We start from the raw sequence: 20,272 nt of genomic DNA, 5'->3' as shown, positions 1-20,272 counted from the left end.
ACCAACACCAAGTTTGGCTCCAACTACCAACACCCAGTGAATTCATTTAGGCTTAGTTGTGAGTCATCCACCGGCCGTAAGAGACACTTGTGTTTTTCAAAGAACCTGACAGTACAACAGGTTTGCACCCAGCCCTCAGTCAGTCGAGCTTCTTGGTAGCTATTTAAGACATCTGTCGCACTTGGGGTGCCTGGGTGGCTCAGTTGGTTAAACATCCAACTCTTAATTTTGGCTCAGGTCATGATCTCATGGTCGTGGGATTGAGCCCCGCATCGGGCTCTGTGCTGAACATGGAACCTGCTTAAGATTCTTGTTCTCCCTCTGCCCCTGACCTGACCTGCTTGTACCGCGCTCTCTAATTCTCTCTCTCTCTCAAAAATAAAATCGATAAAATAACCCAATATGGCAATTAAGCTCCTATCTTTAAAATGTAAAGGTATTCTTTACAGGAAAATATGGCCTTATTGCAGTGTTTTAAAAGAAAAATTATACTGGACTTTGATTATTACAGGGACACATAATTACCATAGATTGAAGGCCTGCCTGTAATTAATTTTCTCTAGTTCTTACTCTCAGTGTTCAAGGCTTACCAGACCAGGTCTATGATACCTTAGGGATGCTTTATCGTCCTCTGAGAATTTCCCTGTCTGATCTGCAGGGCTGTTGTGCTTCATAGAGAGTATGTCCCAGGTCTCCCTGATAGCACCTATGTCCTTGTCACGGGCTCAGGGGGTGCTGATAATCCAATATGCCGGGCTCCATTCACTGTATTATACCACAGCCAGTCACCAAGTAAGAAACAACAGGGAGGAAATAAAACCACCCTGAAAGGAAGTCTGTTTAGTAGACACTGTGGCCCATTGGCATCACTTCCATCCCCACAGGCTGCTGTCTGAAGGAGAAAATGACCCCAGCCTCACCTCTCATGTTCAGCCCTGACCATTTTAACTCTGCCCCGGTAATCCTATCCCCCTTGCCATAGAGTGACTGGTTTAGGCAACACAAACCTAAGCCACTCAACACCACATTCTACAGCCAATAAACTGGCTTACGATTAGACAAGGACACATGAGAAATTTGCTGGGGGCTTCTGGCAAAGGCCACTTGTTCCTCTGTTAGAGCTGCCAGAGCCAATTCTGTCTCTCCTCCTGGATGGTGTGCTGTATGCACAAAGTTAGGATTGCTACAGACATTTAACCATCATGAGAGGAGCTGGCTGAGTATGAAACTCACCACAGAAGGCAAATTGGAAAGGAAATGAGTTCTTGACATCACTGAGCGGCTAAACCAAATCTTGTTCCAGTTATGTAAGCTAATAAAAAATTCTGTTTTGTCTGAGCCAATCTAAACTGGGGTTTCTCTCTCTTGTACAATAAGAGCCATCACTCATAGAATATTCTGGAAGGCAAATGAGGAGCATGCTTGAGGACTTCTAATCTTGCCTCTGGCTTTAACACATGTCCAGCCCCTAAAGGACAGTGGGTAAAGCAGCCCCAGAATACACAGGTAACCATCACTTCCTCCCCCATTTCCTCAAGTTGGCTGCCTAACAAAGGCCAGGGGACAGCCTGGAACCCTCTCTCTCCGGCAGAGCCAAGTCTCGCCTGTCTGATGGCAGTGGTGGCCAAGCGCAGAGGCCCAAGGTGGGGGATGCTGAGAAACCTCAGTGACATACACAGGGAAGAGGGTCAGAGAGGCAGGACCTGGGTCCTTGAGGTTCCCACCCCCACTCCCAGTATGGCGCTGCCCCACCATCCGTGATGGGGCCTCCTGATGAACCCGATATGGGAACATCCTTGCCACAAGGGATGGCTGCCTTTCTGAAGGGCAAAAAGAGAAAGACTTGCAAGGTAGGAAAAGGTAAAAGCACCCCCAGGAGTACCCACTCTCCTAAAGATCCCAAACCAAAAGACCCCAGGGAACCATGCTCTCAGGCTCCAGGGAGAAACAAAGAACTTAACTACTGATCCTAATAGTTGGAGGTAGTGGGATTTCAGAGCTCATTTAAAAATAACATAGGCTGGGGTGCCTAGGTGGCTCATTTGGTTGAGCACCCAACTTTGGCTCAGGTCATGATCTCATGGTTCATGAGTCTGAGCCCCCCGTGGGGGCTCTGTGCTGAGAGCCTGGAGCTGGCTTTGGACCTTCTGTCTCCCTCTCTCTTTGCCCCTCCCCCAGAGCTTGTGCTCTCTCTCTCTCTCTCTCTCTCTCTCTCTCTCTCTCAAAAATAAACATGAAAAAAGAAAAGAAAAAGAACATAGGCAAATGAACATATGGAAAGTACCTCTGTTGGCAGAAAGAAACTAAGGAAGGAAGGGAGGAGAGGGAAGGAGGAAATGAGAGGAAGTATTATTCAAAGGGGTGACTGGATGGCTCAGTGGGTTAAGCTTCAGACTCCTGGTTTCAGCTCAGGAATCTTGCAATTGGTGAGTTCAAGTCCCTCATTGGGCTCTGTGCCGACAGCATGGAGCCTGCCTAGGATTCTCTCTCTCTCTCTCTCTCTCTCTCTCTCTCTCTCTTTCTCTCTCTCTCTCTCTGCCCTTCCTCCCTCTCAAAATAAATGAATAAACTTAAAAAAAATAAAAGAAAGTATTATACAAATAAATGTACATGCCAAATAAGATGACGTAAACCCCACATCACTTATGCTGAGAGCTTTGTTTTGGAAGAAAGGAAGGAGCAAGCGAGTCGTGGGTGAGTTTTTTTCACACGCTGGGACCGACCTTGTGCCTGTACCTGTGGGAGACGAGGGAGAGGAGACGCTGTGGGGGACAACACGGTCGTTCTCTATACTTAGCACTAGTCTGATGTTCGCCAGAAAGTGAGATTAGAGGATTTGGCCCACATCCAGAGGACAAGGGTCATAAGATCTAAAGGAGCAGGAAGAAGGGGTGGGCGGGGAAGGCTTGACCAGGCTCCCAGCAAAGTCAGAGGGCAAAGAATATTGGGCCAAACTGTCCAGGTCCAGCTGCATTTGATGACAACCAGTGGTTACCTCTCCTACCTAAGATCCTATTTTCAAATTCATTTAAAATAACTTTTACTATTCAATCTTACTAACTCTCATGGCGAGAACTGTGATCCAACACCGTAAGACTATAGATGTCTTACATTAACTTATATCCAGATAACTGCATAACGAACAAAGGGAGCCTTCCTGAGATAGTAGGTTTCGGGGTTGAACTGCTAGGAAGACCCCAAGGATTTCTCTCCATTATGAAATTGAGGAAGGCATATTTGGTGGAAGGGTCCTCTGAGATAAGAGGTCTGCTCCTTTCTGTGTTTGCCGTGGACGCGCTGAGGGAGGGACCAGGAGGCGCTAACAGAGCTGCCCGGGAAAGCCCACAGCACCTGGCTTCTTCAGGACCACTACACTCGGAAGCCTCAGCCTGAGTGTGGTCGCACGTCCCCACAGGGGCAGGCAGGGTGGCAGGAAGAAGGCTGGGTTAAGAGGCACGTTCTCATCCCAGCCCCGTCTGGCTCCATGAGGCTGGATAGCCATGGAACCTGACCTAACTTCTGTGTCCTAAGTTTCATTTGTCAAATGAGAAGATTAGGCTAGATGGAATGGCTTCTCACCTCACGTCTGGGAAAAGTCCAGTGCGTTGTAACTGCCCCCACGGCCCCACTTTATCTGCCCCTCCCCAGTCTCCGGCACATCCGATCAATCCCCTTGCTGTGTTTCAGGAGCACACCAGGACCATTCTCACCTCAGGGCCTGCTTGGAATGCTCTTCCCAGGATAGCCAGAGGTCTAGCTTCCTGATACCTTCAGCAGAGACTAATACCACATTCTCGGCGAGGACACACATTTGCAAATCCTCTCTCTACCCCTGCCACCCCACAAAAATGCACAACCATCCTTACCCCCTATTGTAGATTTAAAAAAAATGCTTCCCATCTTAGCACTTAACAGTATCCTACCTACTATACATTTTACTCATTTATTTGTCATCTGTCTTTCCCACCAGAGTGTCAGCATTCCAAGGGAAGGAATTTCTTTATTTCCTTATTTTCTTTCTTTCTTTCTTTCTTTCTTTCTTTCTTTCTTTCTTTTTTTAAGAGCAGAGGTTTCTATCTGCACCCTTCACTGGTGTATTCCCAGTACCTGGAAGAGAGCCTGATACATTACAGAGATTCAGGAAGTTTTGCTGAATGGATGCAGGCACACATGCGTGGAAGGGAGGAGGGGGGTGTATGGCCCTCTACAGTGTCCTCCAGTCCCAAGGTCTGTGGTGCCTCTGGTGAGGGAGCTCTCCTCTGCCACCGCTGTACTGGGATGGACTCTATGACCACATGAAATAAGCCAACGCAGGGCCAGATGTGGTATGCTTTCATGGTGCTGTACAACTTCTCACATGCTGCTTCCTGCCAGGTACCCCCTGCACCCTCAGTGACACCAGGACCTCCAGACAGTCTGTGAGAAATTCTTTATATTGGGATTCAGCTCCATTTTCTAGAGTCAAAACTAATATCATGGGGGGGGGGGTGCTTATGGTTACACCCATCTCCTTTCTCTAATTCTTTATGTAAAATTCCTTAGCTTCCCTATTGCTAAGATACCGCAGGATGAATTCAACCTGAAGGTACAAGAGGTGGTAGTGCATTTTCACCGGCTCCACTAGATGGCGACATGGCCAGCCTTGTGCGGGCATCCAAGTGTGAAAACCAGCAACACACACAACTCCAGCTCCCCACAAGCCTCTCCAGTCCTCCTCCACAAGTACCCCTTGCCTTCTCTTCCCTACTAGCCTGGTTATTTTCAACCCGCTCGCATATGGTTCACGCTCACTCACAGAATACATCTGGCTTAATCACTCCAGCGCTAGAAGCTTCACGTACGCTTCTTCCTTCTGCCAAAAATGCGTTCCTTACCTCCCTTTGGAACTCCCCGCAAAATTCGCTTTGTCCGCGAAACCTTCCTGGCCGAACCTGGCGCTGATCTCAAATGCATCTACGCCATGAGATACTGTCACAGGCACGTAAACCATTTTTATATATTTGATAGAATGCGCCTGTGCCCATGTGCATATACAGAGAAGGGAGACAGTGAATCACACGCACAGCTCTGGGCATCTGGTAGGCAAGTGCACATTTAACATAAATGACGTGCAGGTGACCACTTCTGTACAAAAGAAGTCCTGTCTCTGAGAAATTGCACCGGCTGCCAAGGTTCCATTAATGGGCCAAGAATCTAGATATACTAATGCCCGCCTACGTCTTCCAATTTCTGATTCCTTCTCTGTATTCAGTGTAAGCTCCAGAAAGCCTTTTGAGCAGAAAAATTTTACAGAGACTTCACCAAATATCATGCACAGACTTGAACAAATGTGTAAATCTGTATGTAACTTTAAAGGTTATTTAAAATGCTCTATTTTCAATGCTCAAAAACTCTTGCAATTTATCTCAAAAATCAATCTCAAAAATCAAATTAAGGCTACGTGTAGCAGCTTTAAATATGGCTGAAAATGAGCCTAAGACATGTTTTAAAAGGCCACGAGCCTATATGTATGCTGGGTAAAATTGTCGATTGGCCGTTAGGGAGAATGGTGACTGCAGAAACAGTCTGACAAACATGTACACAACAGGAGAATAGAAATAAACACCCATGTGTTTGCAGATCACTGGCCAATGCACTGGGAACTAGAGACGTCCTGCAGTTAAGCAGATGGATAAGGCGCAAGGAGAAACTTGAACTGAAAAAGCTAAGCCACCTTCTCAGAGTCCCATTTCTGAAGCATTTCCATCCTTCATTTGTTTACAGACGAAACCATCTACATGCAAACTTCAGATGCCATTTTTTCCACCTACACTATTTCATACCTCCGTCAGCTCAACACCAGGGCCCCACACCCAGTTACAGAAAAAAGAAAAGGAGTGATTTGTTCGACACAACCACTTTACAAAGCCGCGACCAAATGTTATTCCCTTGCAGACAGCAACACCACATTACTTAGTCATCTGAACATTCTGCCAAATTCCAACATATTACACCAAGTTAGTCTGAGGGCACTTTTAACTCACCTAGTTTCAGCATTTCCCGCCCCCGTCCTCGGTCAGAAGGACGGCTTCACGGCGTCTTGGTAGTCACAAAGACCAGAGGAACATACACGGCCACTCTGTTGATAGGGATTCTATGGTAACTGTATTGCCTTCAGGAAGAGTCAGCCTTCCCCCGAGAATAATTCCGAAGAATTTATACCATTCTTAAAAAAAAAAAAAAAATCCACCATACGTTTACCAAACAAACGCACAGAAGACACTGGTCAACAGCAGTCACTTTAAAAGCTGTCTTGCTTGTTATTCTGGGAGCTGGGTTTCGTCACCTGTAGTGGAATGCATTATGGAGCCTTTAATTGTGAATCCGGAGAGGTCCCCACATCCACAATGGGAAGGGACTGGTTGCTGCCTGCACTGGCTGCCCATAAACTGTGTCTACACAGAAACCCAGGGATTACCTGTGATAGGCGAACAGGAGATAATTTCAAAATCAAGCAGAAACAGGAAGTCTAACGTTTCAACATGCTAGAAAAGAAGAGCCAATACTTAGAAAGAAAAAAAAAGGCAGCAGTTAGATGCCTGGGGGGAAAAGAAAAATGACACAAAAGAAAAAAACCAGTTCATTCCTACCTGGCCGGTATAAACATGAATGTCTATTAATAGTAACTGCTGCTTAGACATATTCTTGTTCTAGGTAGAAGTGGAGAACAGAGTTTGGACAATGTTGTGACTTAAAACCATTAGTCTTCTGCTTTTGAAAAAATAGAAGGTTTTAATTTTTGTTTAAGATTTTTTTTTTTTAGTTTATTTATTTATTTTGAGGCAGGGAAGAGGCAGAGACAGAGGGAGGGAATCTCAATCAGGCTCTGCATCGTCTGTGTGGGCTGGACGCAGGGCTCAAGCTCATGGAACTGTGAGATCATGACCTGAGCCAAAATCAAGAGTCAGATGCTTAACTGACTGAGCCACCCAGGTGCCCCCAAAAGAATATAAGGTCATTATAAAGAATGTGTGGGTGACTGTATTCAGGCACACACAAGACACACATGGACATATATAAAGATACATGCATCTATAGTATCTAATAGTCTCTTTAGAAGCTTATTGATTTCTCTGTACATTTGATAATCGCTACTACCCACAAATTGTTCCCTTATCTATCCCCACTGAGCAAGATTCTACCAGTCCTGCAAGGCCCAATTCCAAGTGCACTGCCTCAATGAAGACTTTGAGCATCCCAACCAGCATGCGTGATCTCATCCTCTCCCCTTTTTTTTTTTTAATGCTTATTTATTTTTGAGAGAGAGAGAGAGAGAGACAGAGTGCGAGCAGGGAAGGGGCAGAGAGAGAGGGAGACACAGAATCCGAAGCGGGATCCAGGCTCTGAGCTGTCAGCACAGAGCCAGAAGTAGGGCTCAAACTCACAAACCGTGAGATCATGACCTGGGCCTAAGTCAGAGGCTTAACTGACTGAGCCACCCAGGAGCCCCTCAGCCTCTCCCTTTAACCCCCATGGCACCTCAGTTCAACTTCCTTGGTAACACATTCCGGGTACCTATCACAGGTTGTCTGTGAATTACCTTTAGGGGCATACCTGTCTTATTCCCAACTACACAGTAAGTTTCTTTCTTTCTTTCTTTCTTTCTTTCTTTCTTTCTTTCTTTCTTTCTTTCTCTTGCTTTCTAAGTTAATTTATTTGGAGAGAGAGAGAGGAAAGAGAGAGAGAGGGTGCACACAAGCTCACGCATGATTGTGGGAGGGACAGAGAGACAGAGAGCATACCAAGCAGGCTCCACACGGTCAGCGTAGACCCCAATTCGGGGCTCCATCTCACAAACCTGTGAGATCGTGACCTGAGCCAAGATCAAGAGTCAGTCACTTAACTAACTGAGTCACCCAGGTGCCCCATACACGGTAGGTTTCTTGATTTTATTTTTATCCTCCATAGCAATAACACTGTCTTGAGCCTACCAGAAACTCAGCAAAAAGGAAGCCAAGTGGAATGCAATGGACAAATATGCTGGAGTCTGCTAGGCCTGGTTCACAGTCCAGCTATGCCACTTCCTGGGTGTTTCTTGTTTTCTTTTGTTTTGTTTAATGTTTATTTTTGAGAGAGAGAGACAGAGTAAGAATGAGAGAGGGGCAGAGAGAGAGGGAGACAGAGAATCCGAAGCAGGCTCCAGGCTCTGAGCTGTCTGCACAGAGCCCAATGAGGGGCTCGAACCCACGAACTGCGAGATCATGACCTGCGCCAAAGTCGGACATTGAATTGACTGAGCCACCCAGATGCCCTGCCACTTCCTGGTTTTATAGTATCGTAAGTTACTTCACCTCTCTGAGCGATTTTATTCTCATTCAAATAAGAATAACATCATCTACCTCACAGAATCCCTATCAGTACGTAAAGAGAACCACGGGATGTACAGTGAGGGATTAAATAGCAACAAGCATTATTGTTGACCTGAATTATAAACCAAATGCCTACTACTAATTCGGAGAGGAGCCTGAAAGAGATACCAAATCAATGCCAATTTACAAACATATTATGCATTACTTATTTTCTTTATAGCCTACATTATCATGTGACTACCTAATGATGGTTCGAACTTTACGCCTTAGAAACCATCCTTCTTCATTCCTTGTGTTATGTCCCCAAATTCTCACTGGCCCGTTAATGCCACACCACTTCATCAGAGACTAAGGGTCAGAGAAGATGCCAAGATACTATTCTTCTTGGAAGTCCAAGATTCTAATCACTAGGGGGGCACCCGGTGGCTCAGATGGTTAAGCATCCAACTCTCGGTTTCAGCTCAAGTCATGATCTCATGGTTTAGGAGTTTGAGACCCACGTGAGGCTCTGCGCTGACAGTGCGGAGCCTGCTTGGGATTCTCTGTCTTCCTCCCTCTCTGCCCCTCCCCTGCTCCCACACTCTCTCAAAATAAATAAATAAACATTTTTTAAAAAGATTCTAATCCCTACGACCCTGCAGACACTAACGCATTGGCAATTCCAAGCTACACAGTTTTTGTAAAGAGCAGAAATACCACGTCTAAACAGAGGAACTGTTCTCTCATGTTTCCTTAAAATACTACCTTGGTGGTAGCTGCATGGCTACGTGGCTGCCAAGAACCACTCTGTCCACTACTACTGGAGAGGAGAAGCAGCACCGTGAAGGGGAGGGAAGACTGGAGGAAGAGGCGTACAGAATCACAGCAGCCAACATGGTGGCAGGACCCTGTCGCACATGCTCCAGGCATAGTCAGGGAGGGCCAATTTCTGCTTTTGGAGAAAGCTCTCCAGCAATGGAGAATAAAATCAACACATCGGGATGGGTTACAAACTAGACGGGGGGGGGGGGGGGGGCATATCCTTAAGACATCCCTCCCTCTTCTCTCCCTTGAGACCAGAATGCCTCGATCTTATAGGCTCGGATCCATTCAAAGTTTGCTGCTTCAAGAAGTCCCAGCATCTGTAGTTAAAATATTCAGCTCACTTCCTTCATTTGGGAAGAAAGAGCCACAGAACTAAAGATCAGGAAGATTCATGGAACAAAACAGCTTTATGTAAAACAATATCAAACCTGCTTGGGATTCTCGGTCTCCCTGTCTCTCTGCCCCTCCCCCACTTGCGCTCTCTCCTCTCTCTCAAAATAAATAAATAAACAAGCTTACAGGAAAAAAAAAGCTTTAAGGGACGCCTGTGTGGCTTCGTTGGTTGAGTATGCGACTGTTGGTTTCAGCTCAGGTCGTGATCTCACAGTTCATGGGATCGAGCCCCACATGAACTCTGTGCTGACAGGTGTGAAGACTGGGATTCTCTCTCCCTCTCTCTCTCCACCCTCCCCCACTTACACTATCTCTCTCTCTCTCTCTCTCTCTCAAAATAAATAAATAAACTTAAAAAAAAAAAAAAAGCTGTAAGGGGCGCCTGTGTGGCTTAGTTGGTTATGCATCTGGCTCTTGGTTTCAGCTCAGGTCATGATCTCGGGGTTTTGTGAGTTTGAGCCCCATGTCAAGCTCTGTGCTGACAGTGCAGAACCTACTTGGGATGCTTTCCTTCTCTCTCTCTCTGTCTTCTCCCACTGGTTCTAAATAAATAAATAAATAAATAAATAAATAAATAAATAAACTTAAAAAAACAACATTTAACTCTTTTCAGTTGCCTTTGTAGCTATGAATACAGCTCTTGTATGCTTTTTTAGGACTTGCAAATTAAGCCACTCAAGGTCGATTCAAGGACCAACAACTGTGGTGGTGTCCCAAAGCTGGAGCATCACTAATTCAGAGAGGAGCCTGAAAGAGATACCAAAAGAGATACCTGCTCTGAGGCAGGGAAGGGAGAGGACACAGCCCTGGAAACTCTGCCTGGGGGCCCAGGGACCGAGGAATCTGTCCAGATCCAGCTTTGCTAGGGAATGCACAGGGACATCTTTTCTGGTGAGCACAGCTCTGCAGCTGAAGCAAACTTCTCAGCACCCCAACGCCTGCAGTCACCCACTCCTGGCACTGCTGATGACAGAAGCGCTCTGGAGTTTCACCATGATCCTAAATAAGTCATCGTTAGGCAAGCCTGGGTCCATCTATGAGATCTGCAGCCACATGACAGTGGCAGGTAGAAAACCAGATTCTCTTCTTGGGTATGCATGTGCTCTGTGCTATTTAGGCATCTCAGAGCAAGGCACTATCACTGAAATCATTTCACTGTCCCCACACCCAGGGAAAGTGGGTGGCAATCCCAATTTCCAAAGAGACTGGCAGAGCTAAAGAGGTTAAGCAGCACAGTCAACAGGACGTCGCAAGCCCTGCCCTCCCAGAACAATCTCCGGAGCACACACCATCTCTGGCCTAGTTTCATCGACTGCTCATGACATACCCCCGCGAACAAGATTGCCTGACAGTCACCCACATCCTTATCAGCAGCACATTCATCACCAGAGCATTCGTGAAATTGGTGCCTGCATGAAAAAGATACCTGCATTTGTTTCCTTTATCCAATTTTATAGCCTGAGAGACAACTGGAAATGTCTACAAAACACCTTGACCTTCATGCTCTGGCCTTTCCAAGACGCTCCCTAGTCCCTGGGATATGCTACCATGGCTGCCACGAAGAATGATGACCCTGTCCCCGCCTTAGGTCCTCTCCAGACCTCCCTCCTCTCCTCTGCCTCCTCCAGCCACCTCAACTCTTTCAGCAGCCTCCCTAAAGCCACGGCCCCAAATAATTTGACTTGCTTCCCTTTGACCCTCCTCTCCTCTTCAAGGAGGAAGCAGTCATGGGCAAAGCAGGGCTGATCCGGAGTTATTCTAGAAGAGTGAGTGCCCCAGCTTGGGAAGGTACTCCAGAAGCATTGCACAGATGCTGTCGCAGAGACGGCGGGCGGTCGGACTCACCCTCTCTCACCAAAGGAGGTTTGCACCGGCAGAGAAGCCCGTGGTTTGTGCCTAGACAAGGCTGCGAAAATCTCGCCAGTGTCCGGCACCCTCTCGATGCCAGCGAGTGTGTGTGATGTCTTCCCTATGTTCACCCGGTCCTCACCAAAACCTCAGGAGGTGGGCACCCTGCTGTCCAGGTCACAGGTGAGGACAGGGAGTTCCCTAAAAGTAACATGCCTGTTCAGGGCAGTGCCAGCCTGTGAACCCAGGTATGTCCTGAGCCAAATCTGTTGGCTTTTTTCTCTTAATATCGTATCACGGAAAGCATAAATAGGTCAGTGTCTAGAAAATAAAAAGAACACCTGCTAACCCACCTTTCAAAGCCAGGAAAGCAGTAAGTGAAACAGGGTGAGTTGGAGCTGTGGTGGGGGAAGGGGCAGCGCTGGCATCAGAACAGGACTGGGAAGGAGATTTCTCAGATCTGTTATGAGGTCTGCTGCCGTTCACAGCCTCCCCCAGAAAAGAGCTGCACAAAAAATAAGTTGCGGGGTTGGGGGGGTGGTGCCTGGGTGGCTCAGTCGGTCAAGCATCCGACTTCAACTCAGGTCATGATCTCATCGTTCATGAGTTCAAGCCCTGCATTGGTCTCTGTGCTGATGGCTCAGAGCCTGGAGCCTGCTTCAGATTCTGTGTCGCCCTCTCTCTCCGCCCATTCCCCACTTGCACTCTGTCTCTCTCTGTCTCAAAAATAAACAAACATGTTTTAAAATTTTTTTTAAAAAAGTGTGGGAAGGCAGATCTTTCTATCGGATCGTATGTAGTTTCTATGGTTTAAGTATAAATTTTATAAAATGCTACTCAGAGCCCCCACTCCTGCCAAAAAAAACAAAAAGAAAAAAACCACCACTTTTATTTCTTAAAATTCACACAACTTCAGGGATGGCAAGACCTCTGATAACATCTAACCTTTCTTCACAAGCAAAGAAAATGAAGCAGCCTGGTGTACCTGAGTGGCTCAGTCGGTTAAGCATCCAACTTCAGCTCAGGTCATGATCTCAATATTCGTGAGTTCTAGCCCCATGTCGGGCTCTGTGTTGACAGCTCAGAGCCCGGAGCCTGCTTCAGATTGTGTCTCCCTCTCTCTCTGCCCCTCCCCCGCTCATGCTCTGTCTGTCTCTCCGTGTCTCTCTCTCTCAAAAATAAGTAAACATTAAAAAAAAATGAAGCAGCCTGAGGAAGCTGAAAGCCGTGCCCCAAATCACACCGCTAGGCTGGTTAGCTGTGCAGCTGTGGTGAGAATGGGATCCTAGGACTTCAGAATGAGCATTTACGTCTGTCTTCCTCAGACACAAAGCCCTATTCGCACCGGCACCACCCATGAAAACACTAAGATCAGCATTTACAAGGCAAAAAACACTGAGCGTCTGCTGCAGTAAATATGCTGGCACTTGAATGCAGCTTCCTTTCTGTTGAAATGCATATAAACGGAGTCCTGACACTTTATAGCATTCTTCCACTGCAAACCCGCATGTAAAACTGAGCAGGATCCCTAGTGATAAAATACTAAACTAATGAAACTTTCCATTTGCCAAGGAAAAACCCTCCAATTGCCGAGTCAATTTCTCTATAAATTTCTAGTATTTCTAGTTAATAGGCAACATCTGATATTTCCCGAGCTGAATTCCTCAACGTTCCTCCACTGCCAAACCCAATTATTTTCCCCTCTGTTTTAACCTCTCTGGGTTCCAACACTACCATGTTTGTGGTCACTGCTGATTCCGCTCTCAGCTTGATGGTCACTCATTCACCAAGTCCTGCTGCCTTCCCACCATGCTTTGGCTGTTTTCATCTCATTTTCATTGGGATGCTGTTAAACTCCTGCGTTAAAGGGGGCACAAGGCAGTTCCTTCCTTCCTTCCTTCCTTCCTTCCTCCCTTCCTTCCTTCCTTCCTTCTAATGTTAATGTATTTATTTTGAGAGAGAGTGAGTAGAAGAGGGGCAGGGAGAGGGAGACAAAGAATCCCAAGCAGGCTCCACGCTGTCAGCACAGAGCCCCATGCGGGACTCGAACTCATGAACCATGAGATCATGATCTGAGCCAAAATCAAGAGTCAGATGCTTAACCGACTGAGCCACCCAGGCGCCCCAAGGTGGTTTCTTGAAAAGACAACTTTCCAGGGGATGCCAGCACGCAGTTCCACTCGCCCTTCTTCCTTCAGAGAGAGAGCTTGGTCATTATGTAGTTTTTATCCCTGTGGCTATTTTCAAACCTAAAAGACTGACATTCAAAAACTTTTCAATTTAGAGAATAATCCGAAACTACAGCCACATATTGAGTAAAATTTCCCAGATATTCCCCTTCAGGAGAAACACGCATGGGGTTTGCCCATTTGCAGGGAAAGGGTGCTGTGTCACCCACTTCAGGGTGACATATGTCCCCAGAGTGCCTGTGCACATGCAGCCAACACACAGCCACCTGTCCTCCGTACCATCTTCCTCAGCCTCACAACTGAACACGTTTACCCAACGGCAAGCTGACACCACTCCTTCCACGTGTGACTGGGAGTGGACACGGTCAGCAAACCACCTCTAATCCCCTGGGGAGAGGCTGGAGCCCCATTTCCCCTTCCCATTGGGCTGTCAGATGAGAAGGGGGCCATGGGAGCCCAAGACCCCTATCCTGTGATAATTTCTGGCCCCCCTGCTCTATGTTCTCATCACCCGAGGTTCTTCAGGGCAAAGGAGGGCACATGAGCGGGTTCAATCTACACAGTGCTCACTGGTCCAGCAAAGGGGTGGACCCAGACTAGATTCGTATGCTTCCTCGCTCCATAACAGCTTTCTCTTGTGGGGCTCCGTATCTCACCTACCCACTGGTCATTCAGACTCAGCGTCACTGCGGACCCCTTGCTCCCCCTACCCTCCCCCAAATCCTCCTGTTCCGCCCTCCCCAACTGCCCCTCCGGCCTTCCCTGTCACCCCAGGTGTCATCCTCTGGCCTGAACTTCCTTCTCCTTCCACTTAGTCACCCTCCCAGGATATCTTCCCCAAGTGCGGCTCTGTCACCTTAACACCACCACCTGTGCCAAGAAGTACATTTAAAAGGTGCTTCCACATCGTCACTTACCATGTCGCCCTCTGGGGGGCCACGTGCAGTGCTTCCCTGCTGCTCATGGGTCAGAGTCCACACTGGCATGTCAAGGTTTCAGGTGGCCCCGAATCCTGGCCGCAGAGTACTTCCCATGGTCCTCCCACTGGGCCTCCGCTCACCCCCATGCCCTGGCCCCTTGGGTCCTTTCCACCATCATCAATTACAGAGCCCGAGGCTTAGCTCACGCGGGGCCTGGATGATGCTCGGAGCCAGTGGTCAGCTCTCACTTCTGCCTCCCTATGCCACTCGGAAGTTTCGTACAGCATTCAGCACATTTTGCTCCAAGGGATAGTCCCTGCTCTGCACATTTCCTTATCCACACTACACTGCACATTCTTGGACGTCAGGGAGACTTCTCCATTCATTCAACAGAATCAACCCGCATTTATCCAGTACCTACTGCATGCGAGGTATGGATTTAGATGCTGGGAACATGGTGGGGAGGAGAATACATGAGGAAGCCTGAGCTACAGAACTGACTTTCAATGGTGGGGGGAAGAGATGGCAGCCAACAAAACACACAAATAATTAAAGGAAAAGATGGTGGGGCGTCTGGTGGCTCAGTCGGTTCAGCATATGACTCTAGATTTCTGCTCAGGTCATGATCTCGGGCCTGGTGAACTCTAGCTCCGCATCAGGCTCTGTGCTGATAGCATGGAGCCTCTTTGGGATTCTCTCTCTCCCCTCTCTCTCTCTGCCACTACCTTGCTCATGCTTGTTCTCTCTCAAAATAAATAAGTAAATAAATAAATCTTAAAAAAATAACCATAGTCCATGCCTGGAGGGCTGGACAATGGAATTAAAAAAAGAAAAAAGAGGGGAGCCTGGGTGGTTCAGTCGGTTAAGCGGCCGACTTCGGCTCAGGTCATGATCTCGCGGTCCGTGAGTTCGAGCCCCGCGTCGGGCTCTGTGCTGACAGCTCAGAGCCTGGAGCCTGTTTCAGATTCTGTGTCTCCCTCTCTCTGACCCTCCCCTGTTCATGCTCTGTCTCTCCCTGTCTCAAAAATAAATAAAACGTTAAAAAAAAATTAAAAAAAAAAAAGAAAAGAAAAAAGAAGCAGGAGGTGGGGTTGCATCTGGTTGACTCAGTCGGTTAAGCATCTAACCGGCTCAGGTCATGATCTCACAGTTCGTGGATTCGAGCCCCACATCGGGCTTTGTGCTGACAGCTGGGAGTCTGCAACGTGCTTCAGATTCTGTGTCTCCTTCTCCCTCTGCCCTTCCCCCACTCACGCGCTCTCTCTGTCTCAAAAATAAAAACCAAAAAAAAAAAAAAAAAAAGGACAGATGGTGAGCAGTGGCAGACTGGAAACCAACGGGGTGTGATGGAGACCACCCTGGCAGAGGTGGCCTCAGAGGACAATGCCAAGAGCCAGAGGAAAAGCAGGCTAGGCAGTGGGAAGAGCAGGTACTCCAGCCAAAACAGGACAATGTCAGCACGCTTCGGGGGGGAAAGGGGCAGAAAGGGGGCCGGTGTGGCCACATGGGCGAAGCATGGGGGAGATGGGTGTGGGGAGCAGATGGGAGTCAAGCATGGGCCAGCACAGACAGTGCCATACAGGACATGGTGAGAAGTTTATATTATACGGTGGGAATATAAAGCAGGTCAAGTTGTCTGGAAGGCAAAGTGGCAATAAAGATCAAAACCTGAAAACTCCACACGCCCTTTGAGCCACTTCCAAGAATACCTCCAATGAAACAGGGACAAGTGTGGGCAGCTGTAGTACGAGGGAGTTGTGTGGGGTTCTAATAATGCCAGAGCCTGGAAACAGCCCCGCTGTCCAAATGGAGGATCGGCTGAAGTGAATTACGGCACGTCCGTATAATGGCATGTAATACAGTCTTTCAAAAGGATCGTGTCAAGTAATTAATAAGATGGGAACTCTTCACAAAGGCTACAAAGCAATATATAAAAGAAATTTTATTAAGTACCATATAATTTTTGTAGAGAAAAACTAGAGGCATACAGGAAAAGCCTGGAGTGATATTCACAAACTTTTTTTCTGGGTGGTGAAATTAAGGAGTATCTTTTTTTTCTCCCTTCCCCCTCGCTCCCATTTTTCATTTTTTGAGTCAAATTGTAGTTGATAGATATATGACACAAGCATGTGAAACTTTTGCAATAAAGATTTTAAAAAGTTTTTTGTAGGGGCGCCGGGTGGCTCAATCAGTTAAGCGGCTGACTTCGGCTCAGGTCACGATCTCGTGGTTTGTGAGTTCGAGCCCCACGTCAGGCTCTGTGCTGATGGCTCAGAACCTGGAGCCTGCTTCAGATTCTGTGTCTTCCTCTCTCTGCCCCTCCCCTGCTTGCGCTCTGTCTGTCTCTCTCCTCTCAAAAATAGATAAACATTAAAAAACTTAAAAAAAAAAAAAAGCTTTTTGTTTTTAAAACCTGTGAGTGATAAGAAGGTAGAGCAGGGTGGATATCCTAGGAGATCACAAAAATAAACAGAGGTTGCTGATCCAAAGACGGGTCAGGGCAATCTTCTGTCTTAGGGAATCTTCAAAGCAAAACAGAAAACAAACCAGAAAAACTCCCTAGAACTTAGGGCAGGAAGTGTGTCATTCTCTTCTGGCTTACCCTCTGACTCAGCACTGACGGTTGGTCCCTCCAATCCTCATCCTGAAGAGGTCACAGATAAGAGTTGTTGGTTTGTTTTTTGTTTTTTTTTAAGTGTATTTGTTTTGAGAGAGAGAGAAAAACATGTGAGTGGGGGAGGGGCAAAGAGATGGGGAGGAAGAGAGAGAATCCCAATCAGGCTCATACCGTCGGCACAGAGCCCAAAGCCAGGCTAGAACCCACGAACCATGAGATCAAGACCTTAGCCAAAATTGGATGCTTAACCACCTGGGCCATCCAGGTGCCCCCAGGTAGGAGTTTGAAGAGGACGGAGGGGGGAAACCTCACCCAGTAAGTAGCTCCCAGCCCCGCAGGCGAAGTCTGAAATACAGACCAGGGTCTTCTACGGAAAAAACCCTTCCTCATTCTCCTTTAGATTCTTGACAACGGAGACCGAAAGTCCTATGTATATCACTACAAGTTAAACATGATTAAGTTCTTGTCTATTCCTTTTAAATAAGATCAACTTAAGATAAGACCCAGGCACACTGTGTTCTAGCCTCCTTCCCAGACAGGTTTAAAAAATTCAATAAACAGTTCAGACAAGTCACAGCAAGTCGCAGGTATTTGGAGCCTGGCTTACGCATGCTCACATTGAAAAAGTTCACCACAGAGGCGCATGCCGTGGCCAGTCTGCCTCCGCGCTCGCCACTAGGTCATGAGGGTGGTTTGTTTGGCAGCCTCCTAAGCACAGCACTCAATGGCCATTCAAAGAGCACAGATGATTTGCTAGAAGATGCCCACAAACTTCTCTTAGTTCCATGTTTGGTTTTTTTTTTAAATAACCCCCTGGAAACTACAGAGCTGAGGGGAAACACATACCCAGGACTACTGAACAAAAGAGAAAAAATTTGTTTATGTTTATTTTGAGAGACAGGGCGAGAGAGTGAGCAGGGGAGGGGCAGAGTGAGAGAGAGAGAGAGAGAGAGAGAGAGAGAACCCCAAGCAGGCTCTGTACTGTCAGCACAGGGTCTGATGCGGGGCTTGAACCCATGAACCATGAGATCATGACCTGAGTTGAAGTTGGATGCTTAACCGATTGAGCCACCCAGGTGCCTCAAAACAGAAATTTTTGACTCTGGAAAACTTTCAGTTTTTAAGGCAAGGCAAATCAGAACTGGGGGACAAGGACAATTACAATCCAGGGCTATCACCTTCCCACATTTACTCAACAAATATCTATTGAGGTCTTACTGTGCCCCATGGTGGCCCTGAGGATTCATGATACACAAGGGGCCAGAGGAGGTTCTGTGTGTGTGCCGGGGTGATGGGATGGGGGTGTGGAAGGAGGGAAGCAGATACTTCCAAGAAATTCCAACAGGTATAGCACCATTGAGAACAGGTTATTAAGGATCCTTCCTATAAGTGCTGTTTATCCACACAATCAGATGGATATTTTATAAAGACCAATGTCAGCTCAGGAGGCCAGACTGCCCTAGGGGTGGGAGGGGGGTGGGGCACACCGTCTGTCCTTGAAGTCATCTAGGTAAGAGGTGATGGTGGTGGCCTAGTCGTGGTTGGTGGCAGGAAACAGTGAGAAGCAGTATACAGATTCTATGGCTATGTGTGTGTGTGTGTGTGTGTGTGTGTGTGTGTGTGTGTGTGTATTTTTTTTTTTTTTAAGTTAATGAGACAGAGAGTACTGGAGGGACAGAGAGAGAAGGAGAAAGAATCCCTAGCAGGCTCCGCACCATCATCACAGAGCCCAACATGGGGCTCGAACTCACAATCCATGAGATGATGACTTGAGCTGAAATCAAGAATCGGATGCTCAACCAACTGAGCCACCCAGGCATTCCTACAGCTACTTAACATTGGTAATGTTGATCATATTGGCAATGGATGGGACATAGTGGGGAGATAGGGGAAGATTCCTTGCAGGTTTCGGGATAGTCAGCTGGATAATCTACTGGAGGAAACTGGGAGAGAAGGTCAGTTCACCTCATTTCACACTGAAATTGAGTTGTCTGTGAGACATTTGTGCTGTGGAGCATTCTACAGCTGCACATGCAGGTCTAGAACCTAGACAAGAGATTGGGCTTGAAATATAAATTTGGAAGTCACTGCCATTTAGGGGATCTGAAGGCCCAGGAATGGTTAAGATGGCCGAGGAAGAGAGTAGAGTCAGAATAGCAGAACAGCCAGACCAAGCCCTAACATATCAATATTTAAGGGACAAAGAAGAGGGAGGGGACTTCAAAGGAGATGAAAGGGAACAGAGAGAAGCTAGAAGATAATCAGGAGAGTAGATCATCAAAGAAAAGTCTGTATGTAGAAAACCGGAGCAGTAGGGACTTGACTGAACAGACGAGAAGAGACAGAAGGGTGTCCATCCACCTATCACTAACATGCTCTATTTCTTCCCACCCTTCTCTATTTTTGGAGTCCTCTGTGAGCAGACAGGGACCCACACAAGAGGGAGCAGAAGAGAGTACATTCTGAGATAAACTTAGCAGTGGATTCTGGCTACAGCCAGCATGGTCCTGCTCACAGGTGAGAAAAGGCATCAGGAGCCACAGGAGTGACAAGACACAAGGTTCCGAGACCAGGCCTCAAGGAGTGGCGCTCTGTTTTTCAGAGTATGTTGGCCATCTATTAGGTACGGGCATGGTTTATGGTGCTGGGATAGAGCAGTGCAAAAAGTTCCACTGAAAGAGCTAGAAACACAGCATGTCAAACAGAGATAAATGAGAAGAAAGGACAGAGGGAGGGGAAAGGGGAGCATTCGGGATGGGCCTTCTCCTGGGGCAACATCTGAGCAGAAGCCTGAGAGGAGATTGGGAGACAGTCAAGGAACAAGTGCAGGGGGTAGGGAGCAAGGACCCCCCAGGCAGAGGGAGGGGGGGGTGCAAAGGCTCTGAGGTAGACACAAGCTTGGAAAGTGTGAGGAACAGCAAGGAGGCAGTGTGGCCTGACAGGACTGAGGGAGGCGGGAGTGTTGAGAGATGAGGTTGGGGAGTTGGGTGGGGCCATGTCAAGGGAGCCTTGTGGCTCATGGTCAGGAGTACAGACTTTTTGACTGTGATGGGAACACATAGGAGGATGGGAAGCAAGGAAATCACACAGGCTGCTGGGGTTTTTTTTTTTTTTTTAATGTTTGTTTATTTAGAGGCAGAGAATCTTATTGAT

At 47.3% G+C, this 20,272-nt stretch overlaps 1 protein-coding gene across 2 annotated transcripts in view; it reads right to left on the bottom strand.

The window, feature by feature from the left end:
* Nucleotides 1–20,272, bottom strand: part of TNFAIP8 (TNF alpha induced protein 8) — a 133,073-nt gene that overhangs the window by 58,629 nt on the left and 54,172 nt on the right. Inside the window, exon 1 of one of the 2 annotated variants that reach the window (XM_047083743.1) lies at nt 6,024–6,106. The exons of the other annotated variant lie outside the window; for it this stretch is intronic. Coding sequence (XP_046939699.1) covers nt 6,024–6,036 — 13 coding nt within the window. The 5' untranslated portion in view covers nt 6,037–6,106. Of the gene's footprint in view, nt 1–6,023; nt 6,107–20,272 lie in introns of those variants that run through there. 2 annotated transcript variants of the gene reach the window in all.

This window comes from Lynx rufus, unplaced genomic scaffold (genome assembly GCF_022079265.1).
Source record: "Lynx rufus isolate CCGP_SWC_20201006 ecotype Redwood Valley unplaced genomic scaffold, mLynRuf1.p SCAF_1, whole genome shotgun sequence".
NCBI classification, from domain to species: Eukaryota; Metazoa; Chordata; class Mammalia; order Carnivora; family Felidae; genus Lynx; species Lynx rufus.
Note: the sequence above shows the minus strand (reverse complement) of the source record. Positions and strands in the feature narration are given on the sequence as shown.